Source organism: Entelurus aequoreus, linkage group LG17 (genome assembly GCF_033978785.1).
Source record: "Entelurus aequoreus isolate RoL-2023_Sb linkage group LG17, RoL_Eaeq_v1.1, whole genome shotgun sequence".
In the NCBI taxonomy this organism is placed as follows: domain Eukaryota; kingdom Metazoa; phylum Chordata; class Actinopteri; order Syngnathiformes; family Syngnathidae; genus Entelurus; species Entelurus aequoreus.
In genome coordinates, this window is record NC_084747.1 from 52,439,965 (window position 1) to 52,465,628 (window position 25,664).

The 25,664-nt window shown below is 37.5% G+C and overlaps 1 protein-coding gene across 2 annotated transcripts in view; it reads right to left on the reverse strand.

Moving 5' to 3' along the window:
* Positions 1-25,664, reverse strand: part of grid2 (glutamate receptor, ionotropic, delta 2) — a 1,088,972-nt gene that overhangs the window by 271,720 nt on the left and 791,588 nt on the right. For both annotated transcript variants that reach the window (XM_062025903.1, XM_062025902.1), the window contains one exon: positions 22,795-23,107. In XM_062025903.1, the coding sequence (XP_061881887.1) occupies positions 22,795-23,107 (313 nt within the window). The remainder of the gene's footprint in view (positions 1-22,794; positions 23,108-25,664) is intronic.

Here is a 25,664-nt window from a genome sequence, read left to right on the forward strand (position 1 = left end):
TCAAATGTAATTCAAATTCACTGCATGGAATCAGGATTTGGGAGGACTCACTTCAGTTCCAAATGTTCTTGAGAAGCTGTACGTTACTTTGAGTAAAAAGTCAATGTAACTTGGCTTAACCATACTAAGGACAAGACTTACCGTTCTGAAACACAAACGTGAAGACTCATTGTCGTTGTTGTTTAATGTCGAAAGACAGTGAATATATATTCTAGGGTGACACCACAGGAACACCTGAAAGGTCAGATGGCCCTGGACAACAAACTTACAGAACAATGGCAACACACTGTGCTGGTGCTAAACAGCATCAGAGGATCTAAGTCTAAGTATACAAGCTATACACAAACTATTATTAGGGTCCGCACAGGACCTTTTCAAAAGGAATCCCAAAGGGAGTCCTTTTGCAATGGGACGAAAGGACCCTATTGAAATTGTAATGTTTTATTAGGGTCCGCCCTGTACCCTGTACAAAGGACTCCCCCAGGGAGTCCTTTGTACTGGTTACAAAGGAACCTATTGTATTTGTAATGTTTATTATTAGGGTCCGCACAGGACCTTTTCAAAAGGAATCCCAAAGGGAGTCCTTTTGCAATGGGACGAAAGGACCCTATTGAAATTGTAATGTTTATTATTATTATTTTTATTTTTTTTCCGCACCGTCGCGCACTACTTTGCCCCCCTTAACATGCTTCAAAACTCACCAAATTTTTTACACACATCCAAAAAGTGTGCCAGATGAAGTTATTCAAAAATCAAAACCAAAAAATCACAATTGCGCTCTAGCGCCCCCTAGGAAGAAAACTGCCTTTAACTCCCATTAGGAAGGTCGTAGAGACATGAAAACCTGTATGTAGGTCTCACTTAGACCTACAATTCATAATTTCACTTTTTCGGGCGAAAACCAACAGGAAGTTGGCAATTTCCCCTTCAAGACAAAAAATGACTAAAAACACTCATTTTTGATTTTTGACCTCTAATTTGACCCCCTTAAAATACTTCAAAACTCACCAAAATTCTCACACACATCGGGACTGGTGGAAACTGTGATCTAAAAAAAAACCGAATCCCAAAACTCAAAATTGTGCTCTACATAATTTTTGGAAAAAAAAGATAAAAAACTGCTCCTCAGAGGAAAACTCTGACAAAACTGCTTATAACTTCCGTCTTAGAGACATGAAACAAATACCTCTATGTAGGTCTTGCTTAGACCTACATTTCATAGATTGACATCCTTCAGCAAAAATCAACAGGAAGTTTGCTATTCTTCCTTCAAAACAAAATTTTTGTTACAACCGGTCACCAAACATCAAACGTTATCTCCTCTGAGCGCGTTTGTCGTTTCGGCTTCAAACTGCTACAGGAGAGAGATTGAACCCTTCTGATTAAACGTTCTGTACGGATTTTTGATACGTGCTACCGTTTTGATTTTACGAGCCTTCAAAGACCCGCAGCACTAAAGTTGCTACGGTGCCAAAAATGACAACGAAAATGCAATTAGACCTTCTTTGGCCTCAATACACACAATAGCCTATAATGACAATGTGAACTCAGACACAACTTCCTCTAACTCCCAGTACGAATATCGTAGAGACACGAAACAAAAACCTCTATGTAGGTCTCACTCAGGACTACCACTGGACAAAAGTATTGGACACCTAGGACTAGCACCTGCCAAAAGGCGGACCCGACCAACGCTGCTTGCAGCTTTAATTTCTAATTGAAACGCTGTAATAAAATGGTGGCTGAAATGTGAGGACTGTACACACTGCACTGCATGTATACTTTGTTTACCTTCACGAAGCCATATGCTAAGCTACGAGGTTCACAGGCTCACAAGTAAGGATGCTAACTGGATGCAAGTAAGTCAGACAAAGAGAACGCCCGGAAAAGATGTGCGCGCCAGACAATTATTCGACATGACACTCAAGTTTTGTTTTTGACTCTTCTAATTTAGCTCAAGATGATGAGTCAGGGTCAGGACGGGGAGGAAGCGAGGAAGCGAGCAATGACAGACACAAGGAGACAGGAAAGGTGTCCTAACAGGGAACGGGGTTAAAATACACACTGTCGAATCTACGTGGGGAAAAATTGTGGATTCCCTAATTTAGTTTACGTAGCAAAGCTTCCATCGTTACAGTCAAAACCTTTCTGATATACTTTCAAAGTTGGATACAAAAATGGAGCAAACAAAACAGCAGGGTTGTAATCAGTTATAAGAGGAAAGGGCTAGACACACCTGAAGGCAGTGGCGGGCCGGGCATTTCCCACCTAGGCCTTCAATGATTACCTCTCAAAATACCATCATTTATGTCACCGCATGACCATTGCTGGAGAAATACTATACAGAAACACATTTACGCCCTACTGGGCATTGAACCATCTCAAAAGTGTACAAAATGGGTTATTTTCTGGCGCATTTACAAATCAATGAACCCGCATCAGCAAGTAAATCATATCTTATGTGGTGCTGTCAAAATTAAAATGGCAAAAAACACATTAAACGTGGAAAAATTAAGAAACGAAACATTTGAACTCACAATATGTATAAGCCAGTGGTACCCCTCGTCGATTCGAGTGGAAATGGCGGGCATTTCCCCATTACATCGCCGACGACGTCGTCTCAAATTACAGTGTCCGCCCTGAGATCGGTTGGCTGTGAGTTCAAACCCCCGGCCGAGTCATACCAGAGACTATACAAAATGGGACCCATTACCTCCCTGCTTGACACTCAGCATCAAGGGTTGGAAGTGGGGGGTTAAATCACCAAAAATTATTCCCGGGCGCGGCCACCGCTGCTGCTCACTGCTCCCCTCACCTCCCAGGGGGTGATCGAGGGTGATGGGTCAAATGCAGAGAATAATTTCGCCACACCTAGTGTGTGTGTGACAATCATTGGTACTTTAATTTTAACTTAACAAAGATGTAGTTTCTCTTTAAATATCCTTCTTGAAAATGGTCCATCCATCCATTTTCTACCGCTTTTCCCTTTCGGGATCGCGGGTCTGCCACCTAATCTACGTTTTTGTTGTCCTTCTAAGTTGCAACTTAGCAGGAATGACAAGTGCGTATCCAGTCACAGTCTCGTTAACATCATGCTACCTAGATAGGCTACTGTCAACAACTAGGGATCTGATTGGCTATCGCAAGTGTCTATCAACACTGCAAAAACTGAAATCTAAGTAGGATTGAGTATCTCAAATAAGGGTGATATTTGCTTATTTTCTGTCTGATAAGATAATTCTTCTCACTAAGCAGATTTTATGTCAGAGTGTTTTACTTGTTTTAAGTGTTTTGGTCCTAAATGATCTCAGTAAGATATTACAGCTTGTAGCTGAGATGTTATGACCTATATTGAGTAAAACATGCTTGAAACTAGAATATCGACTGTTGCAAAGCTGTGTCATCAACACTCACAAGTATAAAACTGCTTTTTCAAAGTAAGAATTTCTTATTTCAAGCATGAAATAAAAAATCATGACTTTGACACAATTGTGTCTCATAATTAAAACAGATGACAGCCAAATGGACTTTGCAGTTTTATTTTCAATGAAACAATAGAAAATACATACTCATGTAGTAGTACAGTTGGCACAGTACAGCCATTTAACATGTGACATTTCAAACTATTTTGAACAGAAATAGTTCATGCACATTCAGATAAATTCTTCAAAATTACAATAAAAAAAAATTTGGTCGGGGGGAATATATATATATATATATATATATATATAATTTAAGAATATTTTTCAATATATTGAGAAAAAAGGTCTCATATTTGTTTATTCTATCAAGAAAGGTGCACTTGTTATTAGTGAAAATATACTTATTTTAAGGTAGTTTTGGGTTCATTGAGGTTTGCTAATTTTTCTTGTTTTGGAAAGTCTTGACAAGCCAAATTTTGTTGTTCTATTGGCAGATAATTTTGCTTAGTTCAAGTAAAATGCCCCTAACTTTTGTATTTTTTTTTCTTGTTTTTGAACCCTGACTTTTTGCAGTGAACTCTATGCCATCCATCCATCTTCTTCCGCTTATCTGAGGTCGGGTCGCGGGGGCAGCAGCCTAAGCAGGGAAGCCCAGACTTCCCTCTCCCCAGCCACTTCATCCAGCTCTTCCCGGGGGATCCCGAGGCGTTCCCAGGCCATCCGGGAGAGATAGTCTTCCCAACGTGTCTTGGGTCTTCCCCGTGGCCTCCTACCGGTCGGAGGCGTTCGGGGGGCATCCTGACCAGATGCCCGAACCACCTCATCTGGCTCCTCTCGATGTGGAGGAGCAGCGGCTTTACTTTGAGCTCCTCCCGGATGACAGAGCTTCTCACCCTATCTCTAAGGGAGAGCCCCGCCACCCGGCGGAGGAAACTCATTTCGGCCGCTTGTACCCGTGATCTTGTCCTTTCCGTCATAACCCAAAGCTCATGACCATAGGTGAGGATGGGAACGTAGATCGACCGGTAAATTGAGAGCTTTGCCTTCCGGCTCAGCTCCTTTTTCACCACAACGGATCGATACAGCATACGCATTACTGAAGACGCCGCACCGATCCGCCTGTCGATCTCACGATCCACTCTTCCCTCACTCGTGAACAAGACTCCGAGGTACTTTAACTCCTCCACTTGGGGCAAGATCTCCTCCCCAACCCGAAGATGGCACTCCACCCTTTTCCGGGCGATAACCATGGACTCGGACTTGGAGGTGTTGATTCCCATCCCAGTCGGCTGCGAACCGATCCAGTGAGAGCTGAAGATCTTGGCCAGATGAAGCCATCAGGACCACATCATCTGCAAATAGCAGAGACCTAATCCTGCAGCCACCAAACCAGATACCCTCAACGCCTTGACTGCGCCTAGAAATTCTGTCCATAAAGGTTATGAACAGAATCGGTGACAGAGGGCAGCCTTGGCGGAGTCCAACCCTCACTGGAAACGGGTCCGACTTACTGCCGGTAATGCGGACCAAGCTCTGACACTGATCATACAGGGAGCGGACCGCCACAATAAGACAGTCCGTTACCCCATACTCTCTGAGCATGGTCAAATGCCTTCTCCAAGTCCACAAAACACATGTAGACTGGTTGGGCATACTCCCATGCACCCTCAAGGACCCTGCCGAGAGTATAGAGCTGGTCCACAGTTCCACGACCAGGACGAAAACCACACTGTTCCTCTTGAATCCGAGGTTCGACTATCCGGCGTAGCCTCCTCTCCAGTACACCTGAATAGACCTTACCGGGAAGGCTGAGGAACTCTATTGGTTCTCAAATTCATCCACTAACGGTGCGGGTGAGTATCCAATCACAGGACTTGTAAATGTCACGTTCAACGTGAGGCCATAGCTAGAAGGCCTTACTGACAACAACTCGTGATCTAAATGGCTATCGCAATTATCTATCAACTGTATGTGCCCGTGCACGGACGCCTGCATTGATGATTCTGAAGGCCTCGGGCAGATTTGGTACAGCATGGTAACATAAGCTAGCTAAATTCTGATTGGATAAAAACTGTAACCTAAAACCAACAGCACTGGAAGGAGCATAATATGACATGAAGAGAATATGAATACTTTTAAATATTTAGGGAAAGTACATTTAAAAAAAATACTTTCATCTTTAATTATGATCATTATTTCTGGTTATGTTAGGTCAGCAGAGAAGGCCCTGACGGCACACCACTGCCTGAAGGCACCTCAAGCTGAACATGACTCTTTAAGACTTTTAAAGTTTATGGCATATCCTATAGCTAATGATGCCTGCCTCACTGCCAAATACTCAGCTCATTTAGTAGCAACCCAGCCTAAGAAAAGTGCATCATAGTACCTTTTAGAGGTGTAATGTCTTCCCAATGGAGTGTTGCGGTTTTTGTCTAGCTGTCTGGGTGAAAAAAAGTAGGTGCCTGTGTAGGGAAAGTGCTTTATAAACAATGTCTTAATTGAGTGTTTTGTTCAAGAAAAAACTAGACACTTTCAAACCAAATACATTGCAGATAGCAACAATCAGGAGAAGTAGCAATTAAGTGACGAATGTGACGCTGATGGGGTCCATGATCCACAATCGGGACCACACTGCAAAAACTGAAATCTAAGTAAGATGAAATATCTCAAATAAGGCTGATATTTGCTTATTTCTGTCTGATAAGTTAATTCTTCTCACTAAGCAGATTTTATGTTAGAGTGTTTTACTTGTTTTAAGTGTTTTGGTCGTAAATGATCTCAGTACGATATTACAGATTGTATGACCTATATTGAGTAAAACATGCTTGAAACTAGTATATCAACTGTTGCACTGCAAAAAGTCAGTGTTCAAAAACAAGAAAAAAAAACACAAAAATGGGGGGTATTTTACTTGAACTAAGGAAAATTATCTGCCAATAGAACAAGAAAATTTGGCTTGTCAAGACTTTCCAAAACAAGTAAAATGAGCTAACCTCAATGTAAACAATGATTGTAAATAATGTAAATAATTCAATGTATATACTCTGACGATTAACTTGTGTGATGACTGTATTATGCTAATAGTATATATTTATACCATGAATTTATTTACGTGGACCCCGACTTAAACAAGTTGAAAAACTTATTCGGGTGTTACCATTTAGTGGTCAATTGTACGGAATATGTACTGTACTGTGCAATCTACTAATACAGGTCTCAATCAATCAAAATGAACCCAAAAATACCTTAAAATAAGTATATTCTCACTAATAACAAGTGCACTTTTCTTGGTAGATATGTTGAAAATATGTTGAAAAATATTCTTAAATGAAGTAAATGCTAGTGCCATTATCTTGACATAATGATATGCGTTCCCCATCATGATTTTTTTTTTTCATGCTTGAAGTAAGAAATGATTACTTTAAAAAAGTAGTTTTATACTTGTGAGTGTTGATGACACAGCTTTGCATCAGTTGATATTCTAGTTTCAAGCATGTTTAACTCAATATAGGTCATACAATCTGTATTATCTTACTGAGATCATTTAGGACCAAAACACTTAAAACAAGTAAAACACTCTAACATAAAATCTGCTTAGTGAGAAGAATTATCTTATCAGACAGAAAATAAGCAAATATCACCCTTATTTGAGATATTTCCTCTTACTTAGATTTCAGTTTTTGCAGTGCATGTTTAGATGTTTATGTGTTTCCAATGTTTGGTACACGGACCCATTCCATGCATATTAAACAATGCTTCTTTGCTTTGTAAGGTGAACAACTGCATGCACACATCGGATTTAACAAATATCACAAATTGGGCATACGCCAACGAGCAATTATAGCAGTTGAAAGTGATACTCTTCTGCAGTCATTCTCGCCACAAGTATTGATCATTTTCAAGTTTTACCGGCAACAATAACCACTTGAGTAACCTCCAACCTTACATGATGATTAAACGTGCACTGCAAAAACTGAAATCTAAGTAAGATTAAATATCTCAAATAAGGGTGATATTTGCTTATTTTCTGTCTGATAAGATAATTCTTCTCACTAAGCAGATTTTATGTTAGAGTGTTTTACTTGTTTTAAGGGTTTTGGTCCTAAATGATCTCAGTAAGATATTACAGCTTGTTGCTGAGATTTGATGACCTATATTGAGTAAAACATGCTTGAAACTAGAATATCAACTGTTGCAAAGCTGTGTCATCAACACTCACAAGTATAAAAGTACTTTTTTAAAGTAATAACTTCTTACTTTAAGCATGAAAAAAAAAAACATGATGCCGAGCGCATATCATTATGTCAAGATATAATGGTACTAGCATTTACTTCATTTAAGAATATTTTTCAACATATTGAGCAAAAAGTTCTCATTTTTTTTCCCACCAAGAAAAGTGCACTTGTTATTAGTGAGAATATACTTATTTTTAGGTATATTTGGGTTCATTAAGGTTAGCTAATTGGACTTGTTTTGGAAAGTCTTGAGAAGCTGAATTTTGTTGTTCTATTGGCAGATAATTTTGCTTAGTTCAAATAAAATACCCCTATTTTTTATATTTTTTTCTTGTTTTTGAACACTGACTTTTTGCAGTGTGATCAAGGGGCCCTATTATGCAAAACCAACTTTTCTTACCTATTTGTACTTGTGTTTGTGTATTTGGGATCTGCATACTTGGTGCACGTTTGCACCAAGAAAAATTCCTAGTTTGTGAACCCGTTCTCAAACAATGGCAATAAAACGATTCTGATTCTGATTCTGATACCATACTTTTCGGAGTATAAGTCGCTCCGGAGTAAAAGTCGCACCGGCCGAAAATGCATAATAAAGAAGGAAAAAAAACATATATAAGTCGCACTGGAGTATAAGTCGCATTTTCGGGGGAAATTTATTTGATAAAACCCAACACCAAGAATAGACATTTGAAAGGCAATTTAAAATAAATAAAGAATAGTGAACAACAGGCTGAATAAGTGTACGTTATATGAGGCATAAATAACCAACTGAGAACGTGCCTGGTATGTTAACGTAACATATTATGGTAAGAGTCATTCAAATAACTATAACATATAGAACATGCTATACGTTTACCAAACAATCTGTCACTCCTAATCGCTAAATCCCATGAAATCTTATACGTCTAGTCTCTTACGTGAATGAGCTATATAATATTTTATATTTTACGGTAATGTGTTAATAATTTCACACATAAGTCGCTCCTGAGTATAAGTCGCACCCCCGGCCAAACTATGAAAAAAAACTGCGACTTACAGTCTGAAAAATACGGTAAATCTGGAAATTCTGAAATCAAACCGTGGAGGCTTTGAGGAGACATTTATAAATCAATATTGCCTTCCTTCATACTTCCAAACAGGCCTTTTGGAATTTGCAAAACTGTGACATTATTTTGCTTTAATGACGTCACCGGATTATCCATATATGGTATACATTTACCCAAATTGCTGGGTAAATTGGTCTGCCATTTTAGTCCAACGCTGTAACCAATACGTTTCTTTTTTGCTTTCCTGTTGTGGGGCAGACTGGCTCGTACATGCACATGCGTCCTCCACTTTTGCCATTTCTAAAAAAAAAAGTAGCGTATAGTTCAAACTAGTGTTATCCCGATACCAATATTTTGGTACTGGTACCGGTACCAAAATTTATTTCGATACTTTTCGGTACTTTTTGATTATTTTTTCAGAATAAAGGGGACCACAAAAAATGCATTATTGGCTTTATTTTAACAAAAAATCTTAGAATACATTAAACATATGTTTCTTATTGCAAGTTTGTCCTTAAATAAAATAGTGAACATACAAGACAACTTGTCTTTTAGTAGTAAGTAAGCAAACAAAGGCCCCTAATTTAGCCTGCTGACATATGCAGTAACATATTGTGTCATTTTCCATTGTATTATTTTGTCAACATTATTAAGGACAAGTGGTAGGAAAAAAATATGAATCTCCTTGTTCATTTACAGAGGAGATAATTATAAAACAATCTTGCCTTCCTTCATTTTTCCTCCAATCAGGCCTTTTTTTTTGCAAAACTGTGACATTAATTTGATTTTATGACGCCATCCGATTATCCATATATGGTACACATTTACCCAAATTGCTTTGCGCGGGTCTGCCATTGTAGTCCAATGCTGTAACCAATAAGCTTATTTTTCGCGATCCTGTTGTTGTGCGGCAGACTGGCTCGTACATGCACATGCGTCCTCCGCTTTTGCCATTTCTAAAAAAAAAAGTAGCATATAGTTCAAAGTTAATCTGTCAGTAGACTCGCTATGAAAGCGCTAAAAACTACACAATGGCTGTCGGGGAGAAGATGTGCCGAAGTGGAGGCACGCCCCCAAAAGACGGTCAGAAAGCGACTTGAAACATTTTTGTAAAACATAATCTATGCAACATTTGGACCAAAGAACCACCATTACCAGTGGTCCCCAACCGCGGACTGATTGGTACCGGGCCGCACAAGAAATATATATATATATATATTTTTTAATTGTATTTATTATTTTTTTTATTTAGTATTATTTTTTTTTTTTATAAATCAACATAAAAAACACAATATATACATTATCTATCAATATAGATCAATACCGTTTGCAGGTATACATTCCGTAAGCACACCTAATTGTATTTCTTAATGAAAAAAAATAAAAAAATAAATTAAATTAAATTAAATAACCCCCCCCCCCCAAAAAAAAAAAAATAAATAAATAAAAAAAAAAATAAAAAAAAAAAATAAAAAAAAATAAAAAAAATAACCCCCCCCACACCCACCTCTCCCCCCGGTCCGTGGGACACATTTTCAAGCGTTGACCGGTCCGCAGCTACAAAAAGGTTGGGGACCACTGATGTAGACCACAAGAAAGTGTTTAAAATGTACAAATAAATCATAATATGACCTCTTTAAAACAGTGTAAAAGCGGAAATGTTACAGAAAACCTATCTACTGGCTTTATGCTCTACTTGCCTCAGTTTGGCACGTCCACAATCATAATGGACAAGCAAAAACAATGGAGGACAACCAGGCTCTCCCTTATGTACAGTGAGGATATCATTCTTATCCAAGAGGAGACTGAGGGCAGCAGGAAAGTGTGGCGCTGGAGCAAAGTGGAGACAGTGAAGTATAATACTGAAATAGTGCGTCGATTTGTGGTTAGCCGAGTTAATAGAAAAGGTGTGACTTAGAAAGACTGTGGAGAGAAGGAATAAAAAAAATACGGTGATGTTACACCAGTGTAGACCAAAGAAAAAACAGGAAACCAAAGCACAGAAAAAATAGTCTCTCAGCAGGCTTCTTGTTCTCACTCAAAGTCAAGTGTGAGAACGCCCAAAGCAACATTCACGGGCATCGAGCTTGTCTTCACTCTCATCATCCATACCTCACACTCCCACTACTCTTCCCTAGGGATATAATTCCAAGGTGAAACCCACCAAGGTGGCAGCACCGAAGGTGTCGGGTGGAAAAGAGTAGTGTAAATAGGCCAAGTGTTTGCATTGACACAGTCTTATTACTTCTAGTCATTTATTCATTGGCCAGTTGCAGCCACTGGTCAGGAATAGGGGAAACCTCCTCAGCTAAGGTGACATTGACTTAAGGTGCCTTACTGCTGGTTTCAATGTAATTTGAGTATATTCATGAAACATACACTACCGTTCAAAAGTTTGGGGTCACCCAAACAATTTTGTGGAATAGCCTTCATTTCTAAGAACAAGAATAGACTGTCGAGTTTCAGATGAAAGTTCTCTTTTTCTGACCATTTGGAGCGTTTAATTGACCCCACAAATGTGATGCTCCAGAAACTCAATCCGCTCAAAGGAAGGTCCGTTTTGTAGCTTCTGTAACGAGCTAAACTGTCGTCAGATGTGTGAACATGATTGCACAAGGGTTTTCTAATCATCAATTAGCCTTCTGAGCCAATGAGCAAACACATTGTACCATTAGAACACTGGAGTGATAGTTGCTGGAAATGGGCCCCTATACACCTATGTAGATATTGCACCAAAAACCAGACGTTTGCAGCTAGAATAGTCATTTACCACATTAGCAATGTATAGAGCAGGGGTCACCAACCTTTTTGAAACCAAGAGCTACTTCTTGGGTACTGATTAATGCGAAGGGCTACCAGTTTGATACACACTTAAATAAATTGCCAGAAATAGCCAATTTTTCTCAATTTACCTTTAAATCTATGTTATTATTAATAATTAATGATATTTATATTTGTGGAAACACTGGTCATCTTAATGATTTCTCACAATAAATATATATAGAAACAGATAAATATCAATATGCAACACTTTATTTTTATATTTTCTCTAAGTGCACATTTTTCAAATTGAACATTTTCAAATGATCCCTTCTAAGACAGACTTGTGAAATCACAATATCCCATTTTAACTAGCTAGCCACTAACATGTTTTAACAAATCATGAATTACTTTGCACCATGTTTGTACAAATAATAACTCATGTAAAAGTACAAAAGTCAACTCTCAAATTTTTAAATAAATCATGTCACACTTTGAACTGGACACCAAATCTGTTATCTGTTTCTTTGTCAGTTAGTGAAGACAAAGTCTTTAAAATATTTTCTTGGATTTTCACATTCTATTTGAGTTTTGTCTCTCTTAGAATTAAAAATATCGAGCAAAGCGAGACCAGCTTGCTAGTAAATAAATACAATTTTAAAAATAGAGGCAGCTCACTGGTAAGTGCTGCTATTTGAGCTATTTTTAGAAAAGGCCAGCGGGCTACTCATCTGGTCCTTACGGGCTACCTGGTGCCCGCGGGCACCGCGTTGGTGACCCCTGGTATAGAGTGTATTTCTTTAAAGTTAAGACTAGTTTAAAGTTATCTTCATTGAAAAGTACAGTGCTTTTCCTTCAAAAATAAGGACATTTCAATGTGACCCCAAACTTTTGAACGGTAGTGTATAATTAAATCACTTGTTTCTATTATAGACGTACAGTAGAGATTTACAAATAAGACGGTTGAACAAAGCACAACAAATTACCAAAACAAATAACAGTACAGGCCAAAAGTTTGGACACACCTTCTCATTCAATGCGTTTTCTTTATTTTCAATGCAAAAGAGTGGCTATTTTGAAGAAACTAGAATATAAAACATGTTTTCAGTTATTTCACCTTTTTTTTTGTTAAGTACATAACTCCACATGTGTTCATTCATAGTTTTGATGCCTTCAGTGACAATCTACAATGTAAATAGTCATGAAAATAAAGAAAACACATCACAGGGACAAAGATAAGACCTTCTGGAGGTAAGTTATGTGGTCAGATGAAACAAAAATTGAGCTGTTTGGCCACAATACCCAGCAATATGTTTTTGAGGAGAAAAGGTGAGGCCTTTAATCCCAGGAACACCATTCCTACCGTAAAGCATGGTGGTGGTAGTATTATGCTTTGGGCCTGTTTTGCTGCCAATGGAACTGGTGCTTTACAGAAAGTAAATGGGACAATGAAAAAGGAGGATTACCTCCAAATTCTTCAGGACCACCTAAGATTATCAGCCCGGAGGTTTGGTCTTGGGCGCAGTTGGGTGTTCCAACAGGACAATGACCCCAAACACAAGTCAAAAGTGGGAAAGGAATGGCTAAATCAGGCTAGAATTAAGGTTTTAAAATGGCCCTCCCAAACAATGACGCCAGACTGACTGACTGGCAAAGGCAGGTTTAAATAATGCCTCTGATTAGAGACAGGTGAGCGTCCCAAACACCAGAGGCAGGTGAAAACAATAAGCAGCAATGGCAACCAAACCAAACTCAGGTGTCACGAACAGGAACTAAAGGAGTCCAAAACTAACAGAAAATACAAAAACATAATCCGGACCATGGATCATGACAGATTTTTGATGTTCTATATTTTCAATAGAACATATAACATTTTGCTGTTGTTTACTTGAGTCATATTGCAGTGTACACGTATCTCTTATGTGTGACTGCCATCTACTGGGCACACTTGTCATTTCACCATGTACCAAATAAAATAGCTTCGAAGTCGGTAAGCGCAACCAAAATGGTTCCGTACATTATGCGCACCGGGTTATTAGGCGCACTGTCGAGTTTTGAGAAAATAAAGGATTTTAAGTGTTTTGACTCAAGAGGATCGTCACATAATTATTTCGGATTGTTGGTTGAGGTTCTACTGTATTTACAGTGAAACAACCCACTATCACATAACGAAAGATAAAATGTGCAAACTACAAGAAAAAAAGCAGAATCCAGTTAACCATTTTTGTTAGTCTTAAGCAAATATTGGCATTCAGAAACACAAATGCATCAGCTTTGGTTTCCTGCTGCTCACCTTTTCAAGGTGTAGTCTCTAATTCTGTAGCGTTCGCTCATTCTCTCGTTTCTCTGGATCATTTGCAAACGACAAATTACTACGGCCGATCACTATTTTCATGATGTCCTCCATTTAATTTCTAAATTTCCCAATTGTACAGTAAACGCACGGAAGGTGGACTGGACGATGTACCAGTTTTAAAGGCCTACTGAAAGCCACTACTACCGACCACGCAGTCTGATAGTTTATATATCAATGATGAAATCTTAACATTGCAACACATGCCAATACGGCCGGGTTAACTTATAAAGTGCAATTTTAAATTTCCCGTGAAACTTCCGGTTGAAAACGTCTATGTATGATGACGTATGCGCGTGACGTCAATGGTTGAAACGGAAGTATTCGGAAACATTGTATCCAATACAAAAAGCTCTGTTTTCATCGCAAAAGTCCACAGTATTCTGGACATCTGTGTTGGTGAATCTTTTGCAATTTGTTTAATGAACAATGAAGACTGCACAGAAGAAAGCTGTAGGTGGGATCGGTGTATTAGCGGATGGCTGCAGCAACACAACCAGCAGGACTTTGACTTGGATAGCAGACTCGCTATCCGACGCTGGCCGCCAACCACATCGATGATCGGGTGAAGTCCTTCGTCGCGCCGTTGATCGCTGGAACGCAGGTGAGCACGGGTGTTGATGAGCAGATAAGGGCTGGCTGGCGTAGGTGGATAGCTAATGTTTTTAGCATAGCTCTGTGAGGTCCCGTAGCTAAGTAAGCTTCAATGGCGTCGTTAGCAACAACATTGTTAAGCTTCGCCAGGCTGGAAAGCATTAACCGTGTAGTTACAGGTCCATCATAATATTGTTGATTTTCTGTCTATCCTTCCACTCAGGGGCTTATTTATTTTGTTTCTATCTGCAGTTAAGCCCGATGCTATCACGTTAGCTCCGTAGCTAAAGTGCTTCGCCGATGTATTGTCGTGGAGATAAAAGTCACTGTGAATGTCCATTTCGCGGTCTCGACTCTCATTTTCAAGAGGATATAGTATCCGAGGTGGTTTAAAATACAAATCCGTGATCCACAATAGAAAAAGGAGAGAGTGTGGAATCCAATGAGCCAGCTTGTACCTAAGTTACGGTCAGAGCGAAAAAAGATACGTCCTGCACTGCACTCTAGTCCTTCACTCTCACGTTCCTCATCCACGAATCTTTCATCCTGGCTCAAACTAATGGGGTAATCGTCGCTTTCTCGGTCCGAATCGCTCTTGCTGCTGGTGTAAACAATGAGGAAATGTGAGGAGCCCTTCAACCTGTGACGTCACGCTACTTCCGGTACAGGCAAGGCTTTTTTTTATCAGTGACCAAAAGTTGCGAACTTTATCGTCGATGTTCTCTACTAAATCCTTTCAGCAAAAATATGGCAATATCGCGAAATGATCAAGTATGACACATAGAATGGATCTGCTTTCCCCATTTAAATAAAAAAAAATAATTTCAGTAGGCCTTTAAGGGTTTTGGTCCTAAATGATATCAGTAAGATATTACAGCTTGTAGCTGAGATTTTATGACCTATATTGAGTAAAACATGCTTGAAACTAAAATATCAACTGATGCAAAGCTGTGTCATCAACACTCACAAGTATAAAACTACTTTTTTAAAGTAATAATTTCTTACTTCAAGCATGAAAAAAAAAATCATGATGCCGAGCGCATATCATTATGTCAAGATAATGGCACTAGCATTTACTTATTTAAGAATATTTTTCAACATATTGAGCAAAAAAGTCTCTTTTTTTTTCTACCAAGAAAAGTGCACTTGTTATTAGTGAGAATATACTTATTTTAAGGTATTTTGGGGTTCATTGAGGTAAGCTAATTTTACTTGTTTTGGAAAGTCTTGACAAGCCGAATTTTCTTGTTCTATTGGCAGATAATTTTGCTCAGTTCAAATAAAATACCCCTCATTTTTGTATTATTTTTCTTGTTTTTGAACACTGACTTTTTGCAATGCACTGCATGTCCTCGCTTTCCAAGATGCCTTTTAAAGAGTTGCCTACTTCAACCTTACATTCACGTTCTGCTAATTCCGAGCAAGATATTTCCGGCCTGCCAAATCAGTGACGAATCACCTGTGACCGAAGAGCCGCTCGCGTCTCTCGCAGATACTTCCACGACACGAGCCGTACGAAACGACTCGCCGACTCACTCCTTTTCCTCATTAACGACGCCACGACTAAAATGTCAATTACTTCTAAAAAGAGAAATGATTGCCAAAATCAAACAGCAATTAGCGTGCATCATCATTAGCACCACAAACAGCCGCCGCCGCCGCCGCACAAGATGGACGATTGTTTAGCGGAGGGCGGAATGCTCATCAGCGTCTCATTCAGCGACTTTTGAAAGCAAAAAGCAAACTTTCTGTGACTCTAGACGACGAGCTCAGTGGCAAATTGCTGTTTTGCACCTGCGGAGAAAGTAACATGTTATTTTTCTTTATTAGTGTATTTCTTCCAGTAAACTCGCGCTTTAAGCCTTTTTTAAAGGGTCCACATTATGCATAAGTGACTTGTTGAATGGTGTTCCAACAGAGACTGTTTATTAGTACCAAACATGAGAAAAGAGAGAGAACACTCAACAGTCGCTTTTGATACCGGCGGGTATTCATGACGTAATGCAGGAAAAACTATCTTATTGCCTCTGACCCGCCCCTCGCGAGATGAGCACGGTCGTTGTATATTTACCGTATTTTTCGGAGTATAAGTCGCTCCGGAGTATAAGTCGCACCGGCCGAAAATGCATAATAAAGAAGGAAAAAAACATGTATAATTCGCACTGGAGTATAAGTCGCATTTTTTGGGGAAATGTATTTGATAAAAGCCAACACCAAGAATAGACATTTGAAAGGCAATTTAAAATGAATAAAGAATAGTGAACAACAGGCTGAATAAGTGTACGTTATATGAGGCATAAATAACCAACTGAGAACGTGCCTGGTATGTTAACGTAACATATTATGGTAAGAGTCATTCATTCAAATAACTATAACATATAGAACATGCTATACGTTTACCAAACAATCTGTCACTCCTAATCGCTAAATCCCCTGAAATCTTATACGTCTAGTCCAGGGGTGTCAAACGTACGGCCCGTGGGCCGGATCAGGCCCCCGAACAGGTTTTATCCGGCCCGCGGGATAAGTTTGCTAAATATAAAAATGAGCCGAAATTTTGGAATGAAAGAAACCGCCGTTATAAATGTGTCCACTAGATGTCGCAATAGCAATTCTTTGTATCATTGGGGATGATGCTACATATGTAAAAAAAAAAAGAAGAAGTAACCACATGATGTGAGTGCACCAGTCCAGGAAAATGATCAAACTACATGAATAACATGATTTTGATATTATTTTTTTTATCTTGATGGATTGAAAATCAACACCAATGATTTGACTGATGAATATTATCACATAATTTATTCAGAAAGTATAAATAATGACAAATAAAGATAGAATACTGTTAACCACAACATGTAAGTGTAAAAAAAACCCCAACAACATTATGATTTGTACATTTTCAGAATGTGCTTGTTCTATTAAAAAAAAAAAGAAAACAATCTGAAGTTGTCTTTATTTTTAAGTTATCGTGCCGTGATTTTACCAGTCCGGCCCACTTGGGAGTAGATTTTCCTCCATGTGGCCCCCGATCTAAAATGAGTTTGACACCCCTGCTCTAGTCTCTTACGTGAATGAGCTAAATAATATTATTTGATATTTTACGGTAATGTGTTAATAATTTCACACATAAGTCACTCCTGAGTATAAGTCGCACCAAACTATGAAAAAAACTGCGACTTATAGTCCGAAAAATACGGTAGTAACGTGTCATCGAAGTGTAAAAATGCATTTCTTTCAATATGCATCATAACAAAAACGGGTAATACTAAAATAAAATGGATAGATGTTAATAGTCCAACTCATACACCGCAAAAAGTCAGTGTTAAAAAACAAGAAAAAAAAAAAAAAATTAGGGGTATTTTACTTGAACTAAGCAAAATTATCTGCCAATAGAACAAGAAAATTCGGCTTGTCAAGACTTTCCAAAACAAGTAAAATTAGCTAACAATAATACCTTAAAATAAGTATATTCTCACTAATAACAAGTGCACTTTTCCTGGTAGAAAAAAAAACTAATTGACCTTTATGCTCAATATGTTGAAAAATATTCTTAAATAAGTAAATGCTAGTGCCATTATCTTGACATAATGATATGCGCTCGGCATCATGATTTTTTTTTTTCATGCTTGAAATAAGAAATTATTACTTTAAAAAAGTAGTTTTATACTTGTGAGTGTTGATGACACAGCTTTGCAACAGTTGATATTCTAGTTTCAAGCATGTTTTACTCAACATTCAAATCTCAGCAACAAGCTGTAATATCTTACTGAGATCATTTAGGACAAAATCCTTAAAACAAGTAAAACACTAACATAAAATCTGCTTAGTGAGAAGAATTATCTTATCAGACAGAAAATAAGCAAATATCACCTTTATTTGAGATATTTAATCTTACTTAGATTTCAGTTTTTGCAGTGTACACTGCAAAAAGTCAGAGTTTAAAAACAAGAAAAATAAATAAATAAATAAATTAGGGGTATTTTACTTGAACTACCTGTAAGCAAAATTATCTGCCAATAGAACAAGAACATTTGGTTTGTCAAGACTTTCCCAAACAAGTAAAATTAGCTAACAAAAACACCTTAAAATAAGTATATTCTCACTAATAACAAGTGCACTTTTCTTGGTAGAAATTTTTTTTAAATCTTTTTGCTCAATATGTTGAAAAATATTCTTAAATAAGTAAATGCTAGTGCCATTATCTTGACATAATGATATGCGCTCGGCATCATGATTTTTTTTTTCATGCTTGAAGTAAGAAATTATTACTTTAAAAAAGTAATCAAATGTTGCAAAGCTGTGTCATCAACACTCACAAGTATAAAACTACTTTTTTAAAGTAATAATTTCTTATTTCAAGCATGAAAAAAAAATCATGATTTAGACACAAATGTGTCTCATAATTAAAACAGATGACAGCCAAATGGACTTTGCTGTTTTATTTTCAATGAAACAATAGAAAATACGTACTCATATAGTAGTACAGTTGGCACAGTACAGTAAACTGACAGTTAATATTTAAACATTTAACATTTCAAACAATTTTGAACAGAAATAGTTCATGCACATTCAGATAAATTCCTCAAAATTACAATTACAATTTTTTTCCCGGGTATATATGCGCACTAATTGACTGAAAGAGCACACACTTGGCGCGATGATGTCATGTTATCCATGGAAAAATGCATTTTTAGACAATATGATTTGCCTGAGCGGCTAGGAGACCCAGAGACTAACAAGCGCTTGCCTTGTTGCCTTTACATTAAGAACAATAAATTAGTTTTTAGTATAACTTTGCTGGTTTCAAGAAATGTAATGCCGAGCGCATATCATTATGTCAAGATAATGGCATAATTATTAATTTTACTTGTTTTGGAAAGTCTTGACAAGCTGAATTTTCTTGTTCTATTGGCAGATAATTTTGCTTAGTTCAAATTTCAAATAAAATACCCCTCATTTTTGTATTTTTTTTTCTTATTTTTGTTCACTGACTTTTTGCAGTGTATGGAAATGATATCAGTAGAAAAAACTGCATTTAGCTTTGATAATAATGAGTCATATTTTGGAATATGGATCCATTATTTATATTTGTTTTAACTATTAAATGAACCTAAAATATGACTTATTTTATCTTTGTGGAAAATATTGGACACAATGTGTTGTCAAGCTTATGAGATGCGATGCAAGTGTAAGCCTCTGTGATTGTTCATTTTTGTAATGTTTTTATTTTACTTTTTCTAAATGGCTGTGTTGATAATGTCCATGAGGGATTTCTAATCACTGCTATGTTGGAATTCTTATTAATATTGATACTGTTGTTGATGTTGTTCATTTTTGTTTGACTACTTTTGGATTGTTTTGGGTCATGTTTGTGTGTCCTCTCAATGGCTCTGTTGATTGCTATTCTGAATGTTGCAGGGCCAGGTTTGGTTTTGGAATTGTAATTGTATTATGGTATTATTGTGTATTATTTTGTTGGATTGATTAATATGAATACAAAAAAAAAAAGAGGGCGGGTTTGTTGGACAGGTCTACGCTACACATCCTAAAATGAATCTATTACTCAGCTACGGGCGTGGAATCGGTAAGTATGACCGTTCAGTCAGGGAAATAGGCTAACCTAGAATAATGTCACAGTTAAAAAGTGAATGAATGTTAGAATGGAACTTTATGCTAGTGTTTCTAATGTTTGTGCCCTAGTGTATCATTCCTTAATGTTACCTTGTTGTATGTGATATATGCAGAGATGGGTAGTAATGTGCTACATTTAATACAGTATTTCTGATTCTGATTCTGATTAAAGCTACAGACACACAAAACGTAATGTTTCATAAAATCACTTTTAGACCGTCAAAATTCTCTCACAAAGGCTAGATTTTCGACAACACACTTCTGATACACCTCTGAAACTTAAAATAGTTGAATCCTACTCGAATAAATGGAACCTTTAACGTTAATTAAAATCCATAAAGGTTCTTGCTAAGCATACAAGCCATCTATCCACATAGTACTTTTGGAACAACACTTTTCATTTCCCTCGATAAGGTCACATGCCCTTTCCTCGGTTAGCATACTTTAGCAACCGTGGGAACTCAACCCAATCTTGCCAAATCTTATTTTCCATGCCCTCTCTTCTTAAGGTCACATTTGTAATTCCTGACTCTGCTTCAAATCCTCCCCTTGATATCCACACCTGAGCACCAAATGCTGGATTACGGTAAATCTGGGGAGAGATAACTTGGAGGAAGCAGGTCATTACCCCGCCGGTCAATCCTGGTGGGACAAATGCTTCTTACTTCTTTACTTCTTACTTGTTTGCTATCATTGGCGGTCACTCCACATTAGCATTATATGGTCTTGTGTCGCTAATTTTCTTTCAGATTTCACATTTTCAGATAGTTTTAAGTGACAAAAAATGTGATCAAAGATTAGAACTATGTCTATGTTTGGAAATGATCAGCAATATTACATTATTTAGATATGTATATATATATATACTGTATATATTAGGGGTGTGGGAAAAAATCGATTCGAATTCGAATCGCGATTCTCACGTTGTGCGATTCAGAATCGATTCTCATTCAAAAAAAACATTTATTATTATTTTTTTTTAAATTAATCAATCCAACAAAACAGTACACAGCAATACCATAACAATGCAATCCAATTCCAAAACCAAACCCGAGCCAGCAACACTCATTGAGAGGAGACACAAACACGACACAAAACAAACCAAAAGTAGTGAAACAAAAATGAATATTATCAACAACAGTATCAATATTAGTAACAATTTCAACATAGCAGTGATTAAAAATCCCTCATTGATATTATCATTAGACATTTATAAAAAATAAAAAAAAAGAACAATAGTGTCACAGTGGCTTACACTTGCATCGCATCTCATAAGCTTGACAACACACTGTGTCCAATATTTTCACAAATATAAAATAAGTCATATTTTTGGTTCATTTAATAGTTAAAACAAATTTACATTATTGCAATCAGTTGATAAAACATTGTCCTTTACAATTATAAAAGCTTTTTACAAAAATCGACTACTCTGCTTGCATGTCAGCAGACTGGGGTAGATCCTGCTGAAATCTATGTATTGAATGAATAGAGAATCCTTTTGAATCGGGAAAACATCGTTTTTGAATCGAGAATCGCGTTGAATCGGAAAAAATACATTTTGAATCGAATCGTGACCCCAAGAATCGATATTGAATCGAATCGTGGGACACTCAAAGATTCGCAGCCCTAATATATATATATATATATATATATATATATATATATATATATATATATATATATATATATATATATATATATATATATACATATATATATATATATATATATACATATATATATATATAAATATATATATATATATATATACACGTATATATATATATATATATATATATATATATATATATATATATATATATATATATACATATATATGTATGTATGTATGTATGTATGTATGTATGTATGTATGTATGTATGTATGTATGTATGTATGTATATATATATATATATATATATATATATATATGTGTGTAAGAGAATATATATATATATGTATGTATGTATGTATGTATGTATGTATGTATGTATGTATGTATGTATGTATGTATGTATGTATATATATATATATATATATATATATATATATATATATATATATATATATATATATATATATATACAGTGGGGCAAAAAAGTATTTAGTAAGCCACCAATTGATTGTCAATGGGTGGCTGACTAAATACTTTTTTGCCCCACTGTATATATATATATATATGTATGTATGTATGTATGTATGTATGTATGTATGTATGTATGTATGTATGTATGTATGTATGTATATATATATATATATATATATATATATATATATATATATATATATATATATATATATATATATATATATATATATATATATATATATATATATATATATATATATATATATATGCTGCCCCATCATCATTCATAATGATTGTGAATGATGGGCAAAATTCCTAAAAAAGGGCAGTTCCCCTTTAAGAGTAAAACAATATCACCATTTTAAAACACATTTTTTTGGATCAATTGATAATCTATTAACAGTTACTGGAGCCATCTCCCTCTCAAAATGTTCTGAACTCCTGTTTCCATGCCAAAGTCAACTCCCACTAGCTGAAGTGATACTGTTGTTCTTCACACAGCAAACCAGTAGAGAATGAATCAACAGCGCCCCTTCTGGTGGCAGCCAGGTAGTGATGTCAAGTTTCCCTACGTTTATTCCAGACGCGAATAATCAACACTCGTTTGCAAACAATCGGTCAAACTCTGGGGAAGATGATAGAGATGCATATTGTACATACCTTGCTGTACGAAGGATCCGTACACAAACCACATGGAGTTGTAGAGAGTGGTTGACGACACGGACCCCATGGGCAATCGGGGCGGGTTGAGCCAGTTGAGCAAGTAGACCAAGATGCCGACCAGCAGCACGGTGCCTGCGATGCACGCCCACAGCGACAAGTCGAAGGGCGCCAGGCAGGCGAATATGTCCACCGTGCGCTCGGCCTTGCGTAGCAGTACACCCACGGAGTAGTCCATGTAGCGCATGGTGAAGTCCACCGCGCTCTCACGCTCCGACGTGATGGTTAGGGCGGAGAGTCCCACGTCGGCCCGCTGCAATGCAAAACAAAGCAGCACGGTTTGACTCAGATTGGTACTGTTACACATTTGAAAAAAAAAATGTGGTCGTCCATCCATTTTCTACTGCTTGTCCCTTTCAGGGTCACGGGGGTTGCTGGAGTCTATCTCTGTAGAGTTTTAACTTGCACTTACAGATGTATCGACAAACTGTAGTTACTGACAGTGGTTTTCTGAAGTGTTCCTGAGCCCATGTGGTGATATCCTTTACACACTGATGTCACTTTTTGATGCAGTACCGCCTAAGGGATTGAAGGTCACGGGCATGCCGCTTACATGGAGTGATTTCTCCAGATTCTCTGAACCTTTTGATGATATTACGGACCATAGACGGTGAAATCCCTAAATTCCTTGCAATACCTCGTTGAGAAATGTTGTTCTTAAACTGTTGGACAATTTGTTCATGCATTTGTTCACAAAGTGGTGACCCTCACCCCATCTTTGTTTGTGAATGATCGAGCATGTCATGAAGGCTGCTTTTATACCCAATCATGGCACCCACCTGTTCCCAATTAGCCTGTTCACCTGTGGGATGTTCCAAATAAGTGTTTGATGAGCATTCTCCGGCTTTCTCAGTCTTTTTCGCAACTCGTGCCAGCTTTTTTTAAAACATGTTGCGGGCATCAAATTCCAAATGAGCTAATATTTGCAAAAAATAACACAGTTTTCCAGTTCGAACGTTAAGTATCTTGTCTTTGCAGTCTATTCAATTGAATATAGGTTGAAGAGGATTTGCAAATCATCATATTCTGTTTTTATTTACGATTGACACAATGTGCCAACTACACTGGTTTTGGGGTTTGTACATAAACAAACACACTGTTCAGTCAAGTAATAAGACGTTAGCTGCAACGTTCCCTGTAAGGTGCGCGCCTGTGCAATTGCGCACTGCTCAAGCGTCCTCTGCGCACGGCAAATCTATGCCACGCACAAAATCAAATAAAAAAGTAAGCGCACTACAATTTTCGACACACGGACACGACAGAGAAAACAGTTTTCGTCATCATTGTTCAAATATTGTAACGTCTGTCGAGACGCTTTGAGGACATGAATTCCATCCATCACTTTACTGAGCAAAACTCTTTATTGTCGGCCATAAACACATCACCAAAACATTAGTAAAAAAAATTATATCTAGCAAAACTGGCCATTTTCTGCAGTACAAACCAGACCAAAAGCAACTTTGTTATATCAACAGCAGCCGCTCGCTCTTTCTCACTTGCGCCAACACATACACATGTGGCACATAGCCAGTGATGCGTTTACAGCCACACAAAAAGTCAGACAACTCCAACACCACACATAAAGTGTAATTCCAGGTCGTTACACTATGATTTACCAATCAAATGTGTGCTTATTGTAGTGTGATTTATTAGGAATCTTAATTTATAAATATTAATCATGATATGCTGTTAGTATATTAAATAAATACTAATAAAATATATATTTTTTACAAACAGGAAGTTGCAGGAATGTACACATGATGATGCCCTGCTTACATCTCATTGTGCAACAGGTGGATGTTTTAATGGGAATTAAATGCAATGTTTGAAAGGGGTACACATTATTTCCAAAGCAGGACCTCCACCCAGACAAACAATACAAGTACACAGTTCATGAAAAACAATATTTTTTGTTATTGTCATTGTAAGTGGGCCTAAACACTTATATTAGAAAATAACCTCATGGAAATGACTGCTGTCATTTGATTATAATAATAAGAGCATGTTGTCTGTCTATCTGTGTTGGCCCTGCGATGAGGTGGGGACTTGTCCAGGGCCCGAATGCAGCTGAGATAGGCACCAGCACAACCCGCGACCCCGAAAGGGACAAGTTGTAGAAAATGGTTGGATGGAAGGAGATTGAACTTGTTATTTAGTCAGGTTTGGGACAGGTGTGCTGCTGGTGTAGCCACAGTGTGCACGTCTGATGTTGCTCACATGGGCTCCACTGAATGCTCAGGGAGTTTTTGCCTTGGCTCACACACATACAAAACTAGAGGGAACATTGGCTTAGCTGTTCTGTTAACCAACTGCAGTGTATGTTATTGTATATATTGTGTGTAAAGTCTCAACATGTTGACAGGACATTGGCATCGCGCAGCCCATAATTGTGTTTTTTGTTGTGTGGAGTGTTAAACATTAAAGTAACAACATGCGTTTGCATCGTCAATTTATTTACTGCCACTGCACATTAATACGGGTTGAGCTCAAAGCATCCTTTCGGGAGCTGTTGAATAGGACCGATAATAGAAATGTGAACAGTCTCACAAGTGTGAAAGGTTAAATGAAGTGAGGAAAATTATAATTAAAAATGTTTAGAATCGGAGACAAAGCCGCAAATAGGCTATGGCAAGCTTTTTAAGAGTTGCGAGAAAAGAGGAAGATATGGAAAACAAATAGAAATTAAAGCTGCAAGCAGCATTGGTCGGGTCCGCCTTTTGGCAGGTGCTAGTCCTAGGTGTCCAATACTTTTGTCCAGTGGTAGTCCTGAGTGAGACCTACATAGAGGTTTTCGTTTCGTGTCTCTACGA